At 38.1% G+C, this 19934-nt stretch overlaps 2 protein-coding genes and 1 pseudogene across 2 annotated transcripts; all 3 read right to left on the bottom strand.

Moving 5' to 3' along the window:
• Positions 1-2518: 2518 nt before the first annotated feature.
• Positions 2519-4964, bottom strand: LOC136243421 (origin recognition complex subunit 5-like; annotated as a pseudogene).
• A 319-nt stretch (positions 4965-5283) lies between these two features.
• On the bottom strand, positions 5284-10405 carry LOC136242648 (calpain-9-like). The gene is made up of 16 exons (XM_066034091.1): positions 10247-10405; positions 9881-10051; positions 9605-9768; positions 9396-9554; positions 9175-9346; positions 9047-9127; positions 8832-8998; positions 8694-8779; positions 6676-6905; positions 6412-6617; positions 6214-6359; positions 6107-6165; positions 5821-5968; positions 5656-5772; positions 5542-5594; positions 5284-5486 (listed from the first exon to the last, which is right to left on the bottom strand). The coding sequence occupies exons 1-16, from the start codon at positions 10280-10282 to the stop codon at positions 5460-5462; spliced, it is 2022 nt and encodes a 673-aa protein (XP_065890163.1). The 5' UTR covers positions 10283-10405; the 3' UTR covers positions 5284-5459.
• Positions 10406-14154: 3749 nt separating this feature from the next.
• LOC136242169 (syntaxin-1A-like) lies at positions 14155-19889 on the bottom strand. Its single transcript, XM_066033588.1, has 10 exons — positions 19695-19889; positions 19543-19641; positions 19398-19494; positions 19277-19351; positions 16935-17011; positions 16697-16882; positions 16553-16642; positions 16451-16498; positions 14379-14489; positions 14155-14332 (listed from the first exon to the last, which is right to left on the bottom strand). The coding sequence occupies exons 1-10, from the start codon at positions 19725-19727 to the stop codon at positions 14243-14245; spliced, it is 906 nt and encodes a 301-aa protein (XP_065889660.1). The 5' UTR covers positions 19728-19889; the 3' UTR covers positions 14155-14242.
• Positions 19890-19934: the final 45 nt, after the last annotated feature.

Raw genomic sequence — 19934 nt, forward strand, 5'->3', positions numbered from 1 at the left:
ACATTGAGCACATACCAGGAATGTAGCCATAAAGCTAGCTGTGTTGTGGTTAGATTGGTCAGGTGGGTATCTTACTTTACCCATTAGCTATTTTGAATTATGGTATTAAGGCATCTTTGGTATGGGAAGTAATTGTCATAAGGTGGTTGCCGGACAGGGCAAGACTCCTATAAAAGAAAATCTCTGCTGCTATAATAGCTGTAAAGCACTGATTTAGTAAAGACTGTGAGATAGAGTTAAGGCCACCACAGTACTCAGCCAATCCTTGTATTGAGAGTGCATAGCGCTACAGGGAACTATGTGTGGTTTAAAATAATAATGTCACAGTCACAGTTCTGGAACCATAACTTTTACAATTACAGTTCTAGTTCCAGTTCAGGAACCATGACATTTAGTTATTCTTCAATTTCTAGAACAATATGCATTTTAACTTACGAAAGCCCATAATGAATTATGGACACTCACTATTAAGTTATATAATTATGCAGGTTTAATTGTTTTATGTATGTAACTACATAATACTGTGGTTATCAGCATTATTACACAAACAACTATAACACTACATAGGGTGGCCGGTACTAAAAGACCTGTAGCTAATTATCAAACACTGAACTAGACATAACAATGTAACTGAACCAACATTGCATTTGGCATTCTCTTCTGATATTATAGCTAATCAGTTGTTTCATGCAGTGTTTTAGCACGTCATGCATGGTCGTAATACTTTTTATGAAGTTAGCTATATACTACATTGTGTGTTTTTGTCAGCAGATAAAATTCTGGTCTTATAAAGAGCATAAAATCTCATTGGCAAAAACTGTATGCTTACGACCAATATTGTACACTTTAGTCTGTTCACAAGTCCCTAGTGGCTGGAATACCAGTTATGATAATGACGGCAAAGACGAAGGACTGCAGCCCATCCTGCTAATAACAAAGCCTCCTACCATAAACTCCTTTTGAAAACCGCATTCACATGCTGCAGTACAGTGAATGTTGGTTGTTCTGTGTCTAATTATAATAACATACTTATGTAGAATAGTTATCTTTTAGTAAATCTTCCCTCACACAATCACCTTAGTACCAGCTCTTATAGCTATTGTAGGAAACACAAGGCTGGCACCACTTCAGATGATGAGACGCTGGTTTTGTAAAGTGATTAATTGCAAGTAAATAAGATAGCTATTGTCAATTAAATCTGCTAAATAAATCACTTCAAAAGTGTGGATTACATGGTACAGCTACATATAAGCAAGAGTTCATAATAGATATATTCCTAAATATATATATCTTGATATAAGTCATCAATTACTAATTATTACAAGTACACAAAAAAAATTGAATTTTCAACTAGAGTAGGGACCATAGCACATCAATAAAAAGTACCGACACTAGCTGGAGTAGTGCATGCATGATATTAAATCACAGTAAAACAATAAAAAGTATTGATATCCGTACTGTGCTCAAGATAACATAACGGAATGCACAGTCGGGACATAACACTTCTTATTGTTTTATTGTGATTTAATGTCACAAGTGCACAAAACAATTTGGAATTTTCAACTAGAGTAGGGAACATAGCACATCAATAAAAAGCCTGAAATGTCCATGATATTAAATCACAGTAAAACAATAAGAAGTGTTATATCCCTACTGTCATAACGGAAATTCACCGTAGGGATATAACACTTCTTAGGCCACCAATTCACCTGCCCACATGGTAATTTTAGAGCTGCGTGCAGGTTTCAGTATTATTGCATTTGATAGTCACTTGATTCAAATACTAGTGTGAGTGCATGGTGTATTATTGGAAAGGTAGTGAGTTTCTGATGTTGTTTAGTGCCAAAGAGCATGGTTAACTACAACGTAGAATAAGATTTAAACTTTTGAATACATTCCCTACCCCTATGGAAAGACTTAACATCTTTTACCAAATAGTAATGAATGGCATGATTGGCTTATCTTTATCTGACTTCTATCACTTCACCACCACACATATCTGATGATACCATCTACAAGTACCACTGTATATATGACAAGCTTTTTTCGGAAGACAATCAGAGAATGGAATGCACTGCCAACACCAATGATTGAAATGGACAAGTTCTCAGAAGCGATAATTGAATGTTTGTAATGTGTATGGTATGTTTATTTGTGCCTTGTAGGACCTAATCAGCCTCGGCTGCCCGCCCTATATTTAACCAATACTAATAATACTGTATATACTATGTGCGATTCATCACGTAGCTGCTATTTATATAGATGCATGGTCCCCCACATGTTCTAAGTATATTACTGGTTGTTAGTGTGTATGCCGGCTATGTATACTGCTGCATGAATTGTACTGAACAAAATCCAGTGTCACCATACACTTGTATTCAAGTAGATCTGTTTTACTTATGCAGGTCAAATAGTTCATTGATACTAGCACCCTTATTTGTGATAACATCTGCACTGACGGTGCATGTGTTTTATTTGTGATAACATGAAATATGTTAAATAGCCTGCTGAGAGGGAATACTTTTGGTCCCAAGAGTCGTGTACTAGACTGATTGTTATCTGTTCCTGATTGTATACAACATTTTGATTCAGAGAAAAATCTTTTATCACTTTTAGCTGAGTTGTAAGAAGCAAGAAAACTTGCTATTATTAAAACTTGGTGCAATAAGGTAGCTCTTATCCTCTGTTAGCCTCACTATTACAAGGGGAGTCATTGTGAAACTGCTTAGTAATATAGTTTATGTCGTGACAGTAGAAGTTTGACATTGCTTTCTTGAACAAAGGATTTATTTTATTCCACATGCAGTTTTCTGTTTTCATGGACTTGCATTGTGATTGGTGAAATATATATTTGGGAATAACATCAGGCTCAGATATCTCACTGTATGAAACACCTGCCACAGGTGGTCGAGAAATCTTCCATACAGTGTAGCTGGCTGGTCTTCAGGACAATCCAGAGATAATATTTCTAGTGCTTCAGCTTTAGTGTAGTCTGGAAAGTGTATGACCATTGGATCAAAACATCCTGTGGTCTTCCTGAACTTTCCCCATTCAACATTACTCAAAAAGGTGACGGCGATATTTTTTTGAGACAGTTCTTGTAATTTCATCAATGTTGGCAACACAGTTCCTTTGAGTTCACAAAGTCTGTCAGCATTATCAATCACAATGCACGTACTCTTGTCCTTTTTGTCAATCACTGCTTGTAGGAGTTGAACAAATTGCATGGAATTATCACATCTTGACAACTTAACATCAGTAGAAACAAACCCTGATAATTGGTAGACGATGGTTTCATATAGACGGGTTGCCTATTTAGAGTGTGTCCCTTGTGTAACGCGAGCAAACGCGACTTTCCGTTTTACGCATGATTACAATGTTGGTCAAGAAGTCAACAAAAAAAATCATTTTTAAAATAGTTAGACTAAAGGCCTTTTCACACTTAATGTGCATTGAATGCGGATCCAGCTGTGGTCAGACTGAGAGTAGATCGAATGCGCATCAATCCATTTCACACTACGTGTGCAGTAACTGTCGCTTTCATAACACGTGATTAATTACCCAATTACGTAACAAAACTTAAATGGCATCAGTCATTGTACTACCTTCTTCGTATTCCTTGGAGTCAGAAAAGTATTCGCAGCGAAGTATGTTGCTAGTACAGTTACAAAACGTTGGGTGCCAAGAAGCTGGTTAATTCTTAAGAGGAAACCTGTACCGGGCACGATGATTTCAGAAGAGTACGCTATTCCTTCGACACTCACTCATAGTTACCATATCACTTCCACAAGCCGAGTATAACACTAGGTATGCCGTCGCTTTAATCTTGGCACAATAGCCATGCTTTGCGCGAGATATCAGGAGACTGTACGGCGCCTCTTGCTAATTGAGCTAATGCGCATTAAGTCCGGCCAATTCACCTCTCGAAATGAAACCGGATTGAATGCGCATTGCGGTCAATCTGGCTCAGGTGTGAAATCGTTTGATCCGGCTTCGATGCGCATTCGACTGTAGTGTGAAAAGGCCTAAATGTTTTTGATTCTTCAAAGGTACAAGGTGAGTTAAAATCATCCAGTCTATCATTTTAAGTAGTAGCAAAGTCTTACAAAGAATGTTTTCAGCGAGTTTTATCGCTATCCAAAAACCTGAGATTGAGAGAAAAACATCTTCTCGTTCAGCCTTCACCTTACACGCTGGATATGTTGTAGCTCGAACCTTTCTCTATAACATACTTTCTGTTCTGAAGGCTGGCTAACTCTTGCTTGCTAAAGTTGACCGAAACGTTCATTTTCTCCATTAGCTGTGATACATTTTTGACTTAGCGAATTTGGAAAGTATGTGGAAAATTTACGGTAAAATGACCACGCCTTAAAAAGGCAACCCGTCTATAGGACTGGTGTAGTGTAATATTCTACACAATTCACAAAGGCAGTAGGTACCTTAACAACATCCAGTACTTTAATTTCTAAACCACCAGAGATTTTCCTGTTGCAGTGTTCCCATACACAAACACAGCAGGATACATGTGGTGATCAGGCGATTCAAACAATCTTGTAAGTGCATCTATTTGCTTTCTTCTGCATGGTATCTTTTTATAGAGTTCCTTCATTTCCATCTTCTTGTGGCTGGCAGAGATCGTCTCAAATGAAGGTTCTTTGTTAGTAGAAGCTACAACCTCAGAAGGAATTCTAATGCACCGGCACTGTGAAATCATCATCGTTGCTTTCAGATAGTGGTGAAAACCTGTGAAAGCACTGCCACTGATGTCTTTTTCTTGGGGGGGAGCATTAACTTCTTCATCACTGCTACTGTCTAAACTTTCCGTGTCCGATTCAAACAAATCCTGTAAAGCAAAAACTGCTTCTTTTCGAACTCGTTTCCTTGTTACTATCATACTGTCAGTATTAACTTACCCTGGTTCGTAACATAGATGATATCACGAGATTACCGTCACTGAACAGCTGACTGGGCGATTTATATCACGAGATAGCTGACTGGGCTTCAACCAGGCCTGCAAAAACAGGTCAAGTATAGGAATGGAACAGAACGGAATGACCAAACTTTAACAGTAAATTTTTTATCATGCTACTACTTGCATCCATTATCAGCCCTACCTGTTTTTTAAATCTATTGCATTCGCTTAAGATGTAATATTGTTACACCTGAAGTTGCCACTAGTTAACAGTTTGATGTATGGCAAAATTTTTGAAGGTATATAGAGGATCCCAAGCATCCCATCAGTGATACAATGCGAAGGTCAATATTACACACACAAATCCAAGATTTAGACAACTGTGAAATTTTAACTGTGAAAAATGAGAATAAACAATTATTCACTTTTAACAAATAATTCCAAACAATAACTAATAATGTACATGAATTGGAGAGATGCTAATCTTCTGTCGATCATAACAAAACTAAACTTTTATACATATAGTTGTTATCTCATTTGAATCTGATCAAATGTTGAGTGCAATTCGCAGGTACTGTAATACAAACACAGGTCACTACACAGCCAGCAATATCAAGAATGTTCCTTACCTTCCCCAGAGGCAAGTCCATCTCACCCATTTTCTTCAACTTCTCATGGTTTGCTGTGGGTGACAAGGTATAGTTATGAATGACTAATGATAGTTTCAGGAGTCAGTCACATACCAACAGCAAGCTTAAGGCCAGCCAAGCAAGCCACAAAATCATCAAAATTCAGGAAACTACGCTTCTTAGCAAAACGAAGGAAAATTCCATTCAGCATAGGTCGTGATACAGTAAATCCTTTTAAGACATTAAGTCATACACTACAACAAAAAATCACATTACAACCTGACAGCTTAAGAGCCTCATCTAGTTCATTTTTCTCCATTGTGCCTGATCGATTTCTATCCACCTTGTAAAAAATGGCCTTCCACTGTCCAATGACCTCTAATAGATTAGAGAACTCTTCAAAGTTAAGTGTACCATTGTCATCAGTCTAAACAAGAATAACCTGTGATGAACCTTCTGTATATGTACTCAACACACATGCTCACAGATGCACGCACGCACGCACACACACACACACACACACACACACACACTACACAAACAATGTGCACACTATGTCACATACATCAAGCATTGCAATCATGACACGACAGGCTCCAATATCGAATACATTCACCAGCTTATCTACAAGGAGAACATTATCAAGCAGTGGCAATGATGAGGTGTATATACCTTTCTTCAGACTGGTGGTCAATATATCCTGTAGTTCCTCAGCATCAATCTCGTTGTCATCGCCTGCCAAACGATCGAAAAATTGTCGCAATTGCTTCTTACGAGGATCTCCCTTATCGTCATCACTACCACTGTCACCACCTTGGCTACAAAGAAACCCATAAACACAATGTGTAAAAATGTCCATGTGGTGCTCACTGAGCAGCGGTTTCTGTAAATATCCTTAAAAGGAAGTCTCCCTCTTCTTGAGGTTTGAATGCACTGGGGATGATAATGTAGCGTCCTGGATCCAGCTCAATCCTAGCAAACACCTCACGAGAATTAGTGTAACTCCCAGAAGTGGCTGCACTCCGATTGTAGTCAACAAACTTTTTGTCAACCTTGGCTGTTTTGCTGTCAGGAGCCTATGCATGCATGCACCACTTAGTATGAGCCCCACAAAGAGTTGTAATATGCAGTAACCTTGTACACGGCATAGCCAATGCAGAGATCTCGTACTCCAAGTTTCTTTTGCTGTCGGCGGTTCTTCTGCATCAAAGCAATCAGGACAGAACATTTCCCATCACCATCGGCATCTTCTGTTAGGTCTATAGCATACTGGGGGTTGTCTGTGAACGTTGGGAAGTTGCGACATCCACCGGCTGTAGAACCCCTCCAACTTCCATTAAGGATGAGGGAGTTCCAATTGGTGACTATAAATATAGAACAGAAATGGTACACTATACGAGTACAATGCCAAAATTGCAAGAACAAAAGAGCAGGTGCATTAAAGCCTCCTAGTGATGCCACGATATACCATATATCGTGATAATCGGATAGAAACATTTCATAATAATTGTGATAGGGAAAAAGCTATATCGTGATATTAAAAAAAAAAAAACAAGCTATTTAGTGAAAAGTAACTCGTTATTTGCAAAATATGAGGACTTTTTTCAGGCAACATGTGGTGATGCCTAAAACAAGTGTCAACTTTGTCAAATCATCGTTATAAATTGACTGAATAAAACCTTGTGAATACATTACATATTCTACTCATTTAATATATTGTGGTATCGTGATATTATATTTTTTGCACAATCACCAACTATTTTATTTGTGGCGTACCAAGGATTAAAATGATACATAGAGCTTTGTTTTTGTAATGATAGTCAGTGGACCAAAACTCATAGCGTTTTTTTTTTTTGTGTGTGTGTATTAATTTAGCAGCGCACAAACAATTACGTACATGCATCTTTAGTACAAAACTGTCAATTTCTTTCTCTCTAAAAAGTTTGTTATTCCATAACAACAAGAAATCATTTACACAAATACTGTTTAGTCTTCTGCATAGGTTAACAGGTGGTTCTTCGTAATAGGGATAATTGCATATTAAAGGTCCACTGAAATGGACAATTCACTTTGTTGACTAATAAGGTTGTTTGCACCCTTTTAATAATTCAACTATATTGTTATACCAAGATATTACGCCACAAAGTCTAGTTGTGTCACATTGTGATGTAAAACAAAGAACTGGAAGTACTGTCATTACACACTTTAAAATGGGAAAGGTAGATAAAAAGTGAAAGTCTAATGTGCAGGTGGCAATACCAAGTTCTCCTTTTCAACTTCATATATGTGTTCCTGGGATGCTCTGCTGGAAAACAATAGTGGAGTTGTTGCCTGTAGCTTGGCCAGTAATGCTTTGTGCTACCAGGCAAAGTCCACGCTTCATTATACCCCTGAAGCAAGATTAGTTTGGTTTGTTTGCAATGCGTACCATTAAACAAACAATGGTATCACTGTTATACTTTCCTGAGTCGCTTCTCTGCCTGGCTGGAATAATACCGTGTGCATGGCACCATCACAATTCTTTCCCCTCACATTTCTCTACCTCCGTCTGCTGTATTGGACCCTTAAACATCCAAGAAATAAACTTAAGACTTGCTTGGAAGATTTATAACCCTTTAACAGGCATTCTTCACCACAAGACAAGAGTAAATTTACTATCTCCCATAGGTGTGAACAGACAAATATAATCTAGTCACATACGCATGCATATGTACACACACACACACACACACACACACACACACACACACACACACACACGCACGCACGCACGCACACACACTCATCTTTACACACATACAGACACACATGCTACCTTAGACTTTAAGCTAAACAGAAAAGCAGCTATTAAAGTCTCATCTAGAAAATGTTCATGCAAATCCAAGTGTACAAATATTCCTAAAGGCCACATATCCATAATTATCAGTTACTCATCCACCTGACTAGAAACCCATCATTTTTTCTCTCTCAGAAAATTATGGTTTCAAGATTGCAGTTCAGTATTAAGCTACCATGGGACATAGAGTCCTTGGATAAACTGGTACACACAGACACACACACTTTAAGAAAGAATTTGTACAATTTCAGAAAACCTAGTTTCAAAATAAACAATGTATAGATAGCAGGCTACCATAGCTACTGGTCACACTTACTGGTCTCGTCTTCGTCAAACTGGTCAAGCGTGATATTGCAGATCTCAACATCAGTGAAGTTTCTCTTGAAGTCATCGAATGCCATCCTATACAAACAATACAACTAATGTATGTTCAATGATACACTGTTAAGCTCACCAGAACTCTCCATCATCAGCAAATGTGATGCCATATTTCTTCTTTTCATCGTCAGTGATCAGATTCCACTCCTTAGACTTGTCACTCCAAGCCCCCTTCCATTCACGCTCGTTGCCCCATGGGTTACGTATCCTTAACAACTGTGTATTCCGGCCCCTCACTGGAATCTGATTACACATTCCATAACTCCACACTGTTAACTATGTGTTACATACATTTTTGATATCTGTAACGCTGTAGGCATGGCCCTTAATCAAACCATTGTCTAACTTTGCTTCAATCTCTTTAGTATTAGCCTGTGACAGAACGGTATGATGTAACACTACAATAATACAGGCCATACCTTTATGGAACAACTTAGCAGTGATAGGCGGTCATTGGATTTTTTCATATACCGGAACAGGTCAAAACTCAACGGCTTTGTCAAGTCATAGCTCTCCACAACACCACCAGTGAAGTCCTCCATGGCCTCAGCTGTTTTGCCTCCCTTGAGTGCCTCATAGGAACCATGCAATCTACAGGACCAGCATTACATGAAACCACAAAACATACCAAACAACCAACTTTGCGTAAGCCTTCTCCATCAGTGCAGGCCAAAACTCATTGTTGGACTCAGAGTGGGTGAATATCAGTTTATTATTATATGTTGGCAACCGATCATCAACACACACATCAATCCAGGTGCCAAAATGCCAAAAACGAAAGTAGAATATCCCAGCATATCTGTAGTAAGCACATGTATCATTAACATAGTAGTCAGGCAACTCACTAACCCTGCACCCCATCCCTGGTTGGGAGGAATCACCTGACTCATCAATATCTGGTCTGAGCACAATGAAGCCATGGCAGCTAGCAGCCAGCAGTCACCTAGGATACCCTGCTTGACATCCAAGCGATCTGCTCCACCAACAAACATCTTGGGGTTTGCACATATTTCCTAGAATATTCAAACTGTCATAGTAACATGATTTAATTAACACAATTCTTCAAACAGTAGCTAGTACCTGCTAAAAATGACACCAGCTAATGCACAATACACTCAAGCTTACCTGTGGTCTCTTCCACAAAAACTTGCGGGGAGGCTTTTGCGAGAAGAACAGTGTTTCATCTTCAGCAGGAAAGTAAGGATCTTCAAACAGCGTGCCTGTTGAGAGATGCTTGCGCCTTAAAACATCATAGTCTTGCGGAGGAAGGGTCAGTCCGAAGGATCGCTGATTACCCTGCGAGGCCATTTGCAAACCACACACAGACTGTATACAGTACGTAGTATCAGATACTAAACTTCCCGGATGTAGCTATATACGTATCTGGTTCAGTTCAACAGTGCATGAAAATGGACGTGCAACTATCATCAAAGTGTAAAGTACACAAAACTATTCGTACAATTTGTTCGCGCTATTTAGTGTGTGCAATACCTTAGATGCGGGAACAGTAACGTTTATCTTGGCCATGGCTGGATCAACTGACTAACCACCGTACCAGTAATCAGCACGTAATCTTTCCGCGGTAAACACGGAAATCTATTTCATTGATGTGGAGTTGCGTTATTGTAATCAGAATACCACTTTGTAATTCTGGTAGCTAGCTAGTTATGAGCAGCCTAGCAACGGCATAACAGGTAGCTAATGTATCTTCTGCACTCCATGGCAACACTATAACTGCCAGGGTATAATAACAAAGTAGATAGCTATGTTGCTAAGACACGCATAGCCAGTGAGCTATCTGGTAGGCTGTAAGTGCTAATTGCTAACTGACCTTATGTCATTCCACAAAGTGATTGGAGGGATGCTCAGTTGATGGCATGTCATGTTGAGTAAGCCTGCATACAGAACATTGTGTATCAGTTGGAATTTGTTATGCATGTAAACTGACATGCCGGCATCAGTGCATACATGAGGAGTCCACACAAGCAGGCAAATCATTCAAGCAATATAAGTAGGTAGTTAGCTATTATCATATTATAGCTATCAAGAGAAAAATGCAATCACAGTCCTACAGTACTGAAAGCTGAACTATCCCGAGTCACCATCTTTGACTAACTCTCATGCCACATGCATGATATTATATTGTTGTCATTAGTGACCAATCAAAATTATTATTGAATGGGCAGTTACCATAGCAGTACCAGTCTGTTATAGGTTAGGCCGCAGGCCTTTGAGTATGCCCATAATTTATCTAGATTGAGCCCAAAATCATCAAGGCGTTCCTTAAAAACTGCTACCGAAGTTGCGGAGACCACATCACTGGGTAGGGAATTCCAATATGAATTAACAACTCTGCTAGTAAAGAAGTTGTGCCTGACAACAAGCCGAGATCGAAATTTGAAAAGCTTATGTTGATGACCTCTGGTGGTATCAGTGCTGCTGAGAGTAAAAAATGTAGTAGAATCTATATCATAGTAACCATTCAAGATCTTAAAGGTTATAATTAAATCTCCCCTTTGTCGTCTGCAATAGAGTACGAGTCTCAGTAGAGTACAAGCCTAACTTTAATAAACGGGTCTCATAAGGCAGATGGGATATGTCAGATAGAAGCGTTAAGCTTGGTGGCACGTCGCTACACTTGGATTTGGCAAAATAGGGACACCAGACTGGTATGCAATACTCAAGATGTGGTCTCACATACATTTTGTGCAAAAAAGTAAGCATGTCAGATGACATAATTTTGAAAGATCTCCTAATTAATCCAAGAACTTACATAGCTTTGGCTGCTGCTCTCTGGCATTGAAGGGATGGCTTAAGATCACTGAACTACATTTATTGCAATTGGTTGGGAGGTGGAACTGTCCATCAAGGGTGGGAGTTTCCAATTTGCAAAAGTCAGTATTAAACTTTAAAATCCAGATGCGAAACCACTGCATTAAGTAATCCAAGTCCCTCTGTATCTCAAATTATCATCAAAACTTTTAATAACTGAATAAATTTTGGTGTCATCAGCAAACTTTCGTACATTACCTTGAATAAGATCAGGGATGTCGTTTACATATAGAGAGGTCCCAAAACTGATCCCTGTGGAACACCATTTAGTACTGGAACCCACTTGGATAACTGGCCATTTAATAGCACCCTTTGACGGTTGGAAAGAAAATTTAACATCCACATGGATAGATCTCCCCGAATACCATATGCTTCAAGCTTAGCAACCAGCCTCTGATAAGGAACCGAGTCAAACGCTTTACTATAGTCTAAGTAAATAACATCAACACCAAATCCTTGATCCAATGTAGCAGTCCATTCCTCAAATGTTTGTACAAGACTTTCTGTTAACAAATCCATGCTGTTCATGGCTAATGTTGTTATTGGTACAAAGGATGAGTAGTTCTGACCATATGATGGATTCTAAAATCTTCACAACAATAGATGTTAAACTTATTGGTCAGTAGTTGGCAGCTCAACCTTTTTTGAACACAGGAATAATGTGAGCCTGCTTCCACTCATCTGGAAGTTCTCCACTAGATAGAGATTGTGAATATAATATTGCCAGTGGAACACAAATGGTACTTGTACATGATTTAAGGACATAGGAATGTAATCCCCATTGGGACCTGGAGCCTTATTGACCTCGAATCCATACAATAACTCAAAGACAGTAACCTCAGTCACAAAATAACTCAAAGACAGTAGCCTCAGGGGATGTTAATACTAGAAATACTTTCATCACTCCTGAATGAAGGAACTGGAACACGAGACAAGTCTTCTTTAGTAGTAAATGTAAAAGGTTTCAGCTAAATCTTGGTCATCAATGGTAAGTGAGCCATCGGCCTTTTCCAGAGGGCAATGCAAGACTTAATCTTCTGATATAGCTGTAAACTGCCTTGGGATTAAACTGCAGGTTTTTAAACAGAAATTTCTCTTAGCAGACCGGACTTTGGATTTAACAAGATTCCATTAAATTACAGCAAGGCAGTCATCATGGAATGGCATGTAGGTCAATGCATGCATGATTGAAATCATACAGCGTTCTAGTCGGCACTGCATCATGCAGTGGCACAGCTTATCAGCAGCATATACTATTAGGTTGAGAAACTGTATGGCAATACCACTTCCGTGTTATGAGATAGAATGGTTCAGCAAGTCAAATTCTGGCTGAGCCTTAATCCACCCAAGCATGCATGCACTCATGAATTAGCTATACTGTGTTAATTGAACAACCTTGTTGGAGTGATACAAAAAAAAACAAACAAATACAGCAACAAACTAAACATACATATATATAAACACAAAGCAAGACAATAACAAACATTACACCACACGTGGAACAAAAAGAGCATGCAGATGGTAGCTACAGTGGACATGCATGAGCTATTCCAGTAGCTCAAATCAATAGTCACTTCTACTTTCCATATACAAAGGAGTATGCACTGGCCTTGTTTAATGATATGAACATACAGTGTAAAAAATAAGTATAGTGAATAGTGAATGCCACTTTATTTTAGTAACCGTTTGTAGTGAGGTGTTCACTATTTGCCACAGTGCTCACTACAAGTACAAAGAAGATAGTTATAACATGCCTTCAGTTACCATGTGTGCATGCATGCTCAGTGCACACACCTGCAGCATTCTCATGATCTCATGTTATACTATGCAGGATTCCTAACAACAGCATGAAAACTACAATAATACCAGAGCATTTCAATCTCCTAGCAACACTTGGTAACTGTATGGCTTGCCATGCCTTTATAGTCCAAATCCCAAAGTATGTGACACACAAAAGGAATCCTTATATGTGATAGTAATATCATAATAGTTTCTAAGACAGCCAACATCTGTCTCTTTGTGTATGCAGTGTGTAATGAAACTGTAGCCTCACAAAGTTAGTTGACCTTGTAGGTTGCATAGTTGTTAATCATCACCCAATCACTTTAATTTACAGCCCTACAATGACATCACATCATAAAAACTGTACAGCTGCTACTCTGTGTGTTGCAAGTCAATAATTAAAACTTTAGTTTTGAGTGTTAACTAATTGTATATACGTAATATGGCCATGCTGTCATATCTGTGGGTTGGAATTAGGATCAGTCGAGGTAGAATAAAGGTGTAGAATGGTTGTTCTCAAGCTGTACACAATAAAACTATAAAACCTAGTATAAAATTCCACTTTTGGCATGGAAGCAGTGCAGAGATCAAGCAGTTCATTCCAGCTAACAGTGTGGTCTTTTATTACTGTCAGAGTTTTAATGAAACTTTGAGTAGCTGCATGCATGATTGTATTCCATGTTTCAACTGCATATACCATCTCAACTCGTATCTTCATAGATTGAGTTAGCCCTTCCCCTTGCTCTGTAACTACCTTCCACTAGCTATATATAGTACTAGCTATATATAGTAATAAAAAACTCATTCAAAAACAACACATGTATCACATACAAAATAACAGATTTTTTGTTGTTGTTGCAAAAATGTAATTTGTTAATTTGCAGCCACACCGGCTGCTATGGCGATGATAATTATAATAACCAATAGAATTGCAACACATATGCCAATGAGGATGTATCTTTTCTATTGGACAGAGCATGATCAATCATTTTAATTAGACACAGCTTACCTTGTTAATAGACTTCTTTAAATGGGATGCTTTTTCAACCTCTTTTGTTCCCTTCCGAACATGGTGGGCAGCACTATCTACGTTGTGCTCAATACGATCAATGACCTCGCCCTGTAAAGCATGCAAATACTATAATTTTTTTACACTGTAAAATAAATACCGTACATTGGAAATCATTCACAGAAGAAAATGCTGCAATTTTAGATACTGGCATTCACAAATATTTTGCATAATTGTAAAAAACAAAAAAAACTTGCTCCCTGAAAAACTTTTGAACTTTCTCTTCCTTTAGCAGGTCTATAGCTGTAACTACTTGTGATGATCGTGTGGGGCATGAGTGTGATGGATTGCATTACAGCAAGAGGCCATAAGTTTTTGGATCATGCTAAACTACTGTGTACGATGGTACACATGCAGTCACTCACAATGAGATGCGAATGTCAGTGACAGTGGAGGTCTCAAGAGAAATGTGACGAATAATTTACTTTCTTGATTCACCACAATGGGCCTTTTAATAGTCACGCCTCCAGAACAGGTGTACCTATAATCATGCCTTAGTCTTTCCCTCAGTATGCTACCTATTTCTTTGCCAAAAATCAGCCATCCACACACCATGTCATAGTCATTTAACACAGGTCAACATGCAAGCATGCATCTGTAAAAAAACTGGTAGGCACACACCCAATTCCTTATTGCTGTGCACAATAAATCAAGAATCTTTTCTTGATTGAGGAAAGGATAGATCATTCAACAATGTTTTCTTTTCTGTGCCAGTATATGGTATTGTATGCTCAAATGCAAAATTATTCATAGCCAGTCATAATATACTATAGTCATATCTTCATTTCTAAGAAAGAAAAATGTAATCTTACTTTACTACAGCCACTGTCACCTATTCCATTTGTAGAAACTTACTTAGGCCATACCTTATGTTGCGCGGGCCCGACCGACTGCATTTTTCTTCAAATGAAATAATTTTGAAAATCACGTGTGTGGATCACGTGTACTTAATTAAAGACAACACATCATCACCACCCTTGTGATATAGTCCAAAAGGGACCATTGAAGGTCGTCCAATGCTCTAAAATTGTAGAATATGATGGGAAAGCTCTTTTGGAGATATCTGATGCTACTAGAAGAGTATGAAACCTAGATTTTAACTGTGTATGTACTATTATAGCTACATTCATTATTTGCATTTTGTATGCTTGTGTTTAAAATTTTTATCATTTTCATTTTCAAACCGACCTACCTACCCAAATTTAAAATAATTTTGCCCACGCAACATAAGATCAAATGGGTATGGCCTTACTGGTATGAAAATTATAACTAAAGAAGTGCAGTAATAACCAACATTACAAAAAGTATCAAAGTGGAAAGGTATAACTTCATGAAAGAGGCCTTGCCTCACAGGTAGGGTTGGGCAATATTGAATTTGTTACATGTGATTATTGCAGTATTGCATGTGAAAATTGAAACACAGCTACATAGTTAGAAAAGTCCACATGAGTGCTTGTTTTCACTGAGAATTAGTTTAACTTCTTTGTGCTAACAAGTTAACCAATTGACATAGTATGCACAAACTGTATCAAAAATGAGGCCTAGAATAGACACAGATTAGATGATAAATGCGATAACTATTGCAAAATGCGATAAATATCACCTATGCAGTAATATTGTGAAGGATAACATGCAATAGTGGTATCATGAGCACTTGATTAGGCAATATTGATGATTTATTGAAATATTTCCCAACCCTACCCACAGGAGCACCACTATTAGTCAATCGCTTATCTGTTGAGTTAGTTGGCTTTTCATATCGAACTATTCCAACACATACGTGAATACAGACTGACACTGTTCTTGTCTAAAATCATGTGATGCCATCGAGCAATGGGGTTGCAAAAGGCGAAATACTCTAATAGAGCAGTCAAACACTCTAATATAACAGTCACTTGCTTTATGAAAAGAAATGTTTAATCGCTATTATTTAGTAATTTTAAACAATATACTGTACTATTATACATTCAATACCATACACTCTACTCAGGCACTCCCACTAACATTCTCACCTGCTCTTGTACTAAAGCTGCCATATCTACAAACATCTCACGTAGTTCCTAAACAACAGAACAACGTCACAATCCATCTTTATCCGCAAACACATTAGTTACTGTGATGTCTTGTTCCAAGGCCAATATCTCTCGGTGACGTTGTTCTACTTCATTTAATGCTTGTCGTTGTTGAGCAGTACTGACTAATATCTGCAACAAAAAACAAAGTGTTAGCCATGGCCCCCAAATGTTAGCCACACTCACATCTTGTGTAAATACTTGCAGGTTCCCCTTCTCTATCATTTCATCTACGTCATCTTCACTAACTCGTTTACCAGTTGTTATCTGTAGTTGTCGTTGGATCATCACTTTAGTCTTGTCTCGATAGTCTTCCTGAACTTGACTATACTCCATCATAATCTCGTGAAACTTACGAGATAAGTTGACATGCTAGAGCAACACCAAATAAAGTAATTTTAATGGCTACATGTATGACACCAACTTGAGCCTTCTTGATACGATGGTTAGCAGTATTCCTATCTGGTCCACTATCCTCAGTCTGTAACTCCTGGTTGATCCCTATACAATATTAATAGTAGATGGTTTACCTAATACTTCATGTTATGAAATATTATTGGCTGCTGTTGCTACTTTACTGAATGTTCTTGACTAGTACAATTAAAAGCGAACAGCAATAAAAAGTAGTGAAATATGAGATATGAATGATGGTAGCTATTACAATATAGCTATGTGGGAAAATCCCTGTGCTACCACCATCTGTTCAAATGCATTTTCTAAAAATTTAATTGTTAGTGTCAGTGTTGACTTTTTGTTTGTTATGGCATATACACGTGTGGCTGTGACTGCTTTATTAATGTATCTTGATATCACTGCTTGTCTCGAGTCAGCTATGCAATAGATTAGTTTGCTATGTTTAGCAAAACCACAGCTGTTTGCAGTTAGATCATAAAGGGGCGTGGTCACAGTGTGCTTTTGATTGTTAAATGCAGCATTTTCTGACTATGTAGGGGTGTGGTCAGACCAGTAATCATTTCGTTATAAGTTTGTAGCATCTAAATATACTCGAAAGTGTCTATGCAAAACATTAACACCTTGGTATGGTTTCCTTGTACAAAGTAAAAGATAACCAAGTAATTAAAGATTCATTTATTATTACTGTCAGGATGAGCATGAAGACACAGAAAGGCAAAGCACAGACTCATTGGAACTAGAAAAGGCACATGCCACCAATGAGTTTGTTATTGTGGCCTGAAATGGTGGCTGTGAACTGTAGTTTGGCCTCAAACCTTGTAACTGTGATCAGGTGGGTAGGCCAGGTTTTGGTGATTTTTAAAAAAGAAATTCTGTCTGCTTGCTTTTACACTGGATTTGTAGATATTATTCCGTAAAAGTGATTTTCATTGCATGTCATGTTTCTATGATGGCTTATAATGGTAGCAATTTGGCCAGCGACCCTCACTTTAAGGGGATACCCTATTACTGTACTAGAGTGGAACTGAAGCAAATACTAAATTTGTGCTATGTACTGATTGTTTGCCACCACCTGGTCAGCAAGTCTGTGTTTGAGAGGAAGCTGACATATGAACTGCATTGGTTAACTTATTCACACACCAATTTTCAACCAGAAATACAGTTAACCTATTCAGATGTGCATTAGAGTTAGCTAAAAATTCTCAGTGGTAAACAGCCAGTGTTGGGGCAATTAATTTTTTAAAGTAACTCATTACATATTACTATTACTTGCAACTAAAACTATTTAGTTAGAGTTACATATTACCCATAAAATAAAGTAACCAAATAATATTACATATTATATTACTTTGTGTCCACAGCCTTAAGCTGTCACATGTACAACTACTACCTTATCACTTGGCATTACTGTGTTGTTGGACAATGTGTAAATCTTGGTTATAATTGTAAGAAGCTGGTGAATAAGCTTCATTCGAGGTGGCTTTGTTACTTCGTTGTGGCTAGCCGTTACTCAGTGGAGAGATTAGTAACTTCGTTACTTGTAGTAATAAAATTACTCAACAGGTAACGCATTAAGTAAAGTAACTTGAGATATATCACAGCGTATTTTGTTATATTACTGGTTACCACAAAAGTAACATAAGTAACGCGTTACCCCAACACTATAAACAGCCTGCTTGTAATTTACAATAATTTGTAATGCTAATTGTTATTCCCACCACATTTTTGGTAGCTTTATAAAACTTTCTGAGGGGGGAGTCCCAAAGCCTTTGCTTCACATTTTGCAGGGTGTGCTCCACACACTATGCAGTGACCTCTATTAGTGTGTCATCCACACCTGTAGTAACTATTTCCTGAACATATACCTGAACAATTATAATTTGTTATTATGTATAATTGTATAGCCTCATATGAATGGGAGATATTAAAGTTGTGATGTATAAAAATGCATTCTTATCATATTCTTAAAATTCAATATGTGGGGGTAAGTTGTTATAGAACTTAATTGATTATAATGAGGAAGAAGTTAAATATTTATAAAGGTCTACTCTACATTATTGTATCATGCTATCACCATTTGTGCAGATTAATTAACCAGTGTGCATTTGATCAAAACTGCATGTGCAGCTAGTGTACCGTACGCAATGAAATTTTGACGTCAAAAAAATTTGACAAATTTGACGAATCGGTTTAATTCGTCAAATGTTTATAAGCGCCCTACAGGTTTTGCCTACAATTTCTTGATTTTCGTCAACATTTTATTCGTCAAATCCACTGAAGTCTGAATTCGTCAAATTTTTCTTACGTCAAAATTTCCTTGCGTACGGTAGTATACAAAACCAACTGACGTACTTTTCAATCCAGTATGCACCTTCTGTGATAGCTGCTTGACTTTCAGACTCAGCTCCTCGTTCTCTTTCTTCTCGTCTATGAAGTCACATTATCATCAACAACGTCTCACAAACACACCCACCTTCATGTGACAGTTTCTCCAACATAGCACTGTTGTTTCGTTTGATCTTCTCAATGGACTGGCTGATGACATTGATAGCTCGCCTAATGTCGTCTACCTACATCGTTCGCTGGTAGGGCACACCATACAATTAATGTTATCATACGCTGGAAAAGAATTCTTGCATGAAGATACTGCCGCTTTCCGTCTCCTCCATGGAACGAAGAGGAGCATCATCGTCAGCATTACTCTCGTCGTCGTCATCCTGACAGTGTAAATGGTTTGCACACAAATAAATTTTAAAAACATAAGACTCACTTGCAGTAACAACTGATTTAGTTTGTCTTTCATGGTGCTGGGGATTGACGATAACGATGGCTCACCGCTTCCGCTACTTTAACGCACGCTTATTGGGGGTGTATGCTATGATTTAGAGTGACTTGACAGAGCGAGGGAACAAAGGAAGAGCTGTAGACTAAAAGTTCACCGTTTGACATGACGTGCAAAAATATTATATTTAAATACACATTAGTCTCGTGCCCAGACCGCTTTTTCTTT

The sequence above is a fragment of the Dysidea avara genome, chromosome 13 (genome assembly GCF_963678975.1).
Source record: "Dysidea avara chromosome 13, odDysAvar1.4, whole genome shotgun sequence".
NCBI classification, from domain to species: Eukaryota; Metazoa; Porifera; class Demospongiae; order Dictyoceratida; family Dysideidae; genus Dysidea; species Dysidea avara.

What these genes read in the sequence shown, in the direction of transcription:
- LOC136242169 (XM_066033588.1), bottom strand. Translation starts at nt 19,727, where the DNA reads ATGAAAGACAAACTAAATCAGTTGTTACTGCAA. An exon ending in GGAGAAACTGTCACATGAAG is followed by an intron (nt 19,352 to 19,397) that starts GTGGGTGTGTTT and finishes GTGACTTCATAG; the next exon opens with ACGAGAAGAAAGAGAACGAG. An exon ending in CCTTGGAACAAGACATCACA is followed by an intron (nt 16,499 to 16,552) that starts GTAACTAATGTG and finishes TCTGTTGTTTAG; the next exon opens with GAACTACGTGAGATGTTTGT.
- LOC136242648 (XM_066034091.1), bottom strand. Translation starts at nt 10,282, where the DNA reads ATGGCCAAGATAAACGTTACTGTTCCCGCATCTAAG. An exon ending in AACCAGGGATGGGGTGCAGG is followed by an intron (nt 9,555 to 9,604) that starts GTTAGTGAGTTG and finishes TGCTTACTACAG; the next exon opens with ATATGCTGGGATATTCTACT. An exon ending in ATGGAGAAGGCTTACGCAAA is followed by an intron (nt 9,347 to 9,395) that starts GTTGGTTGTTTG and finishes CTGGTCCTGTAG; the next exon opens with ATTGCATGGTTCCTATGAGG.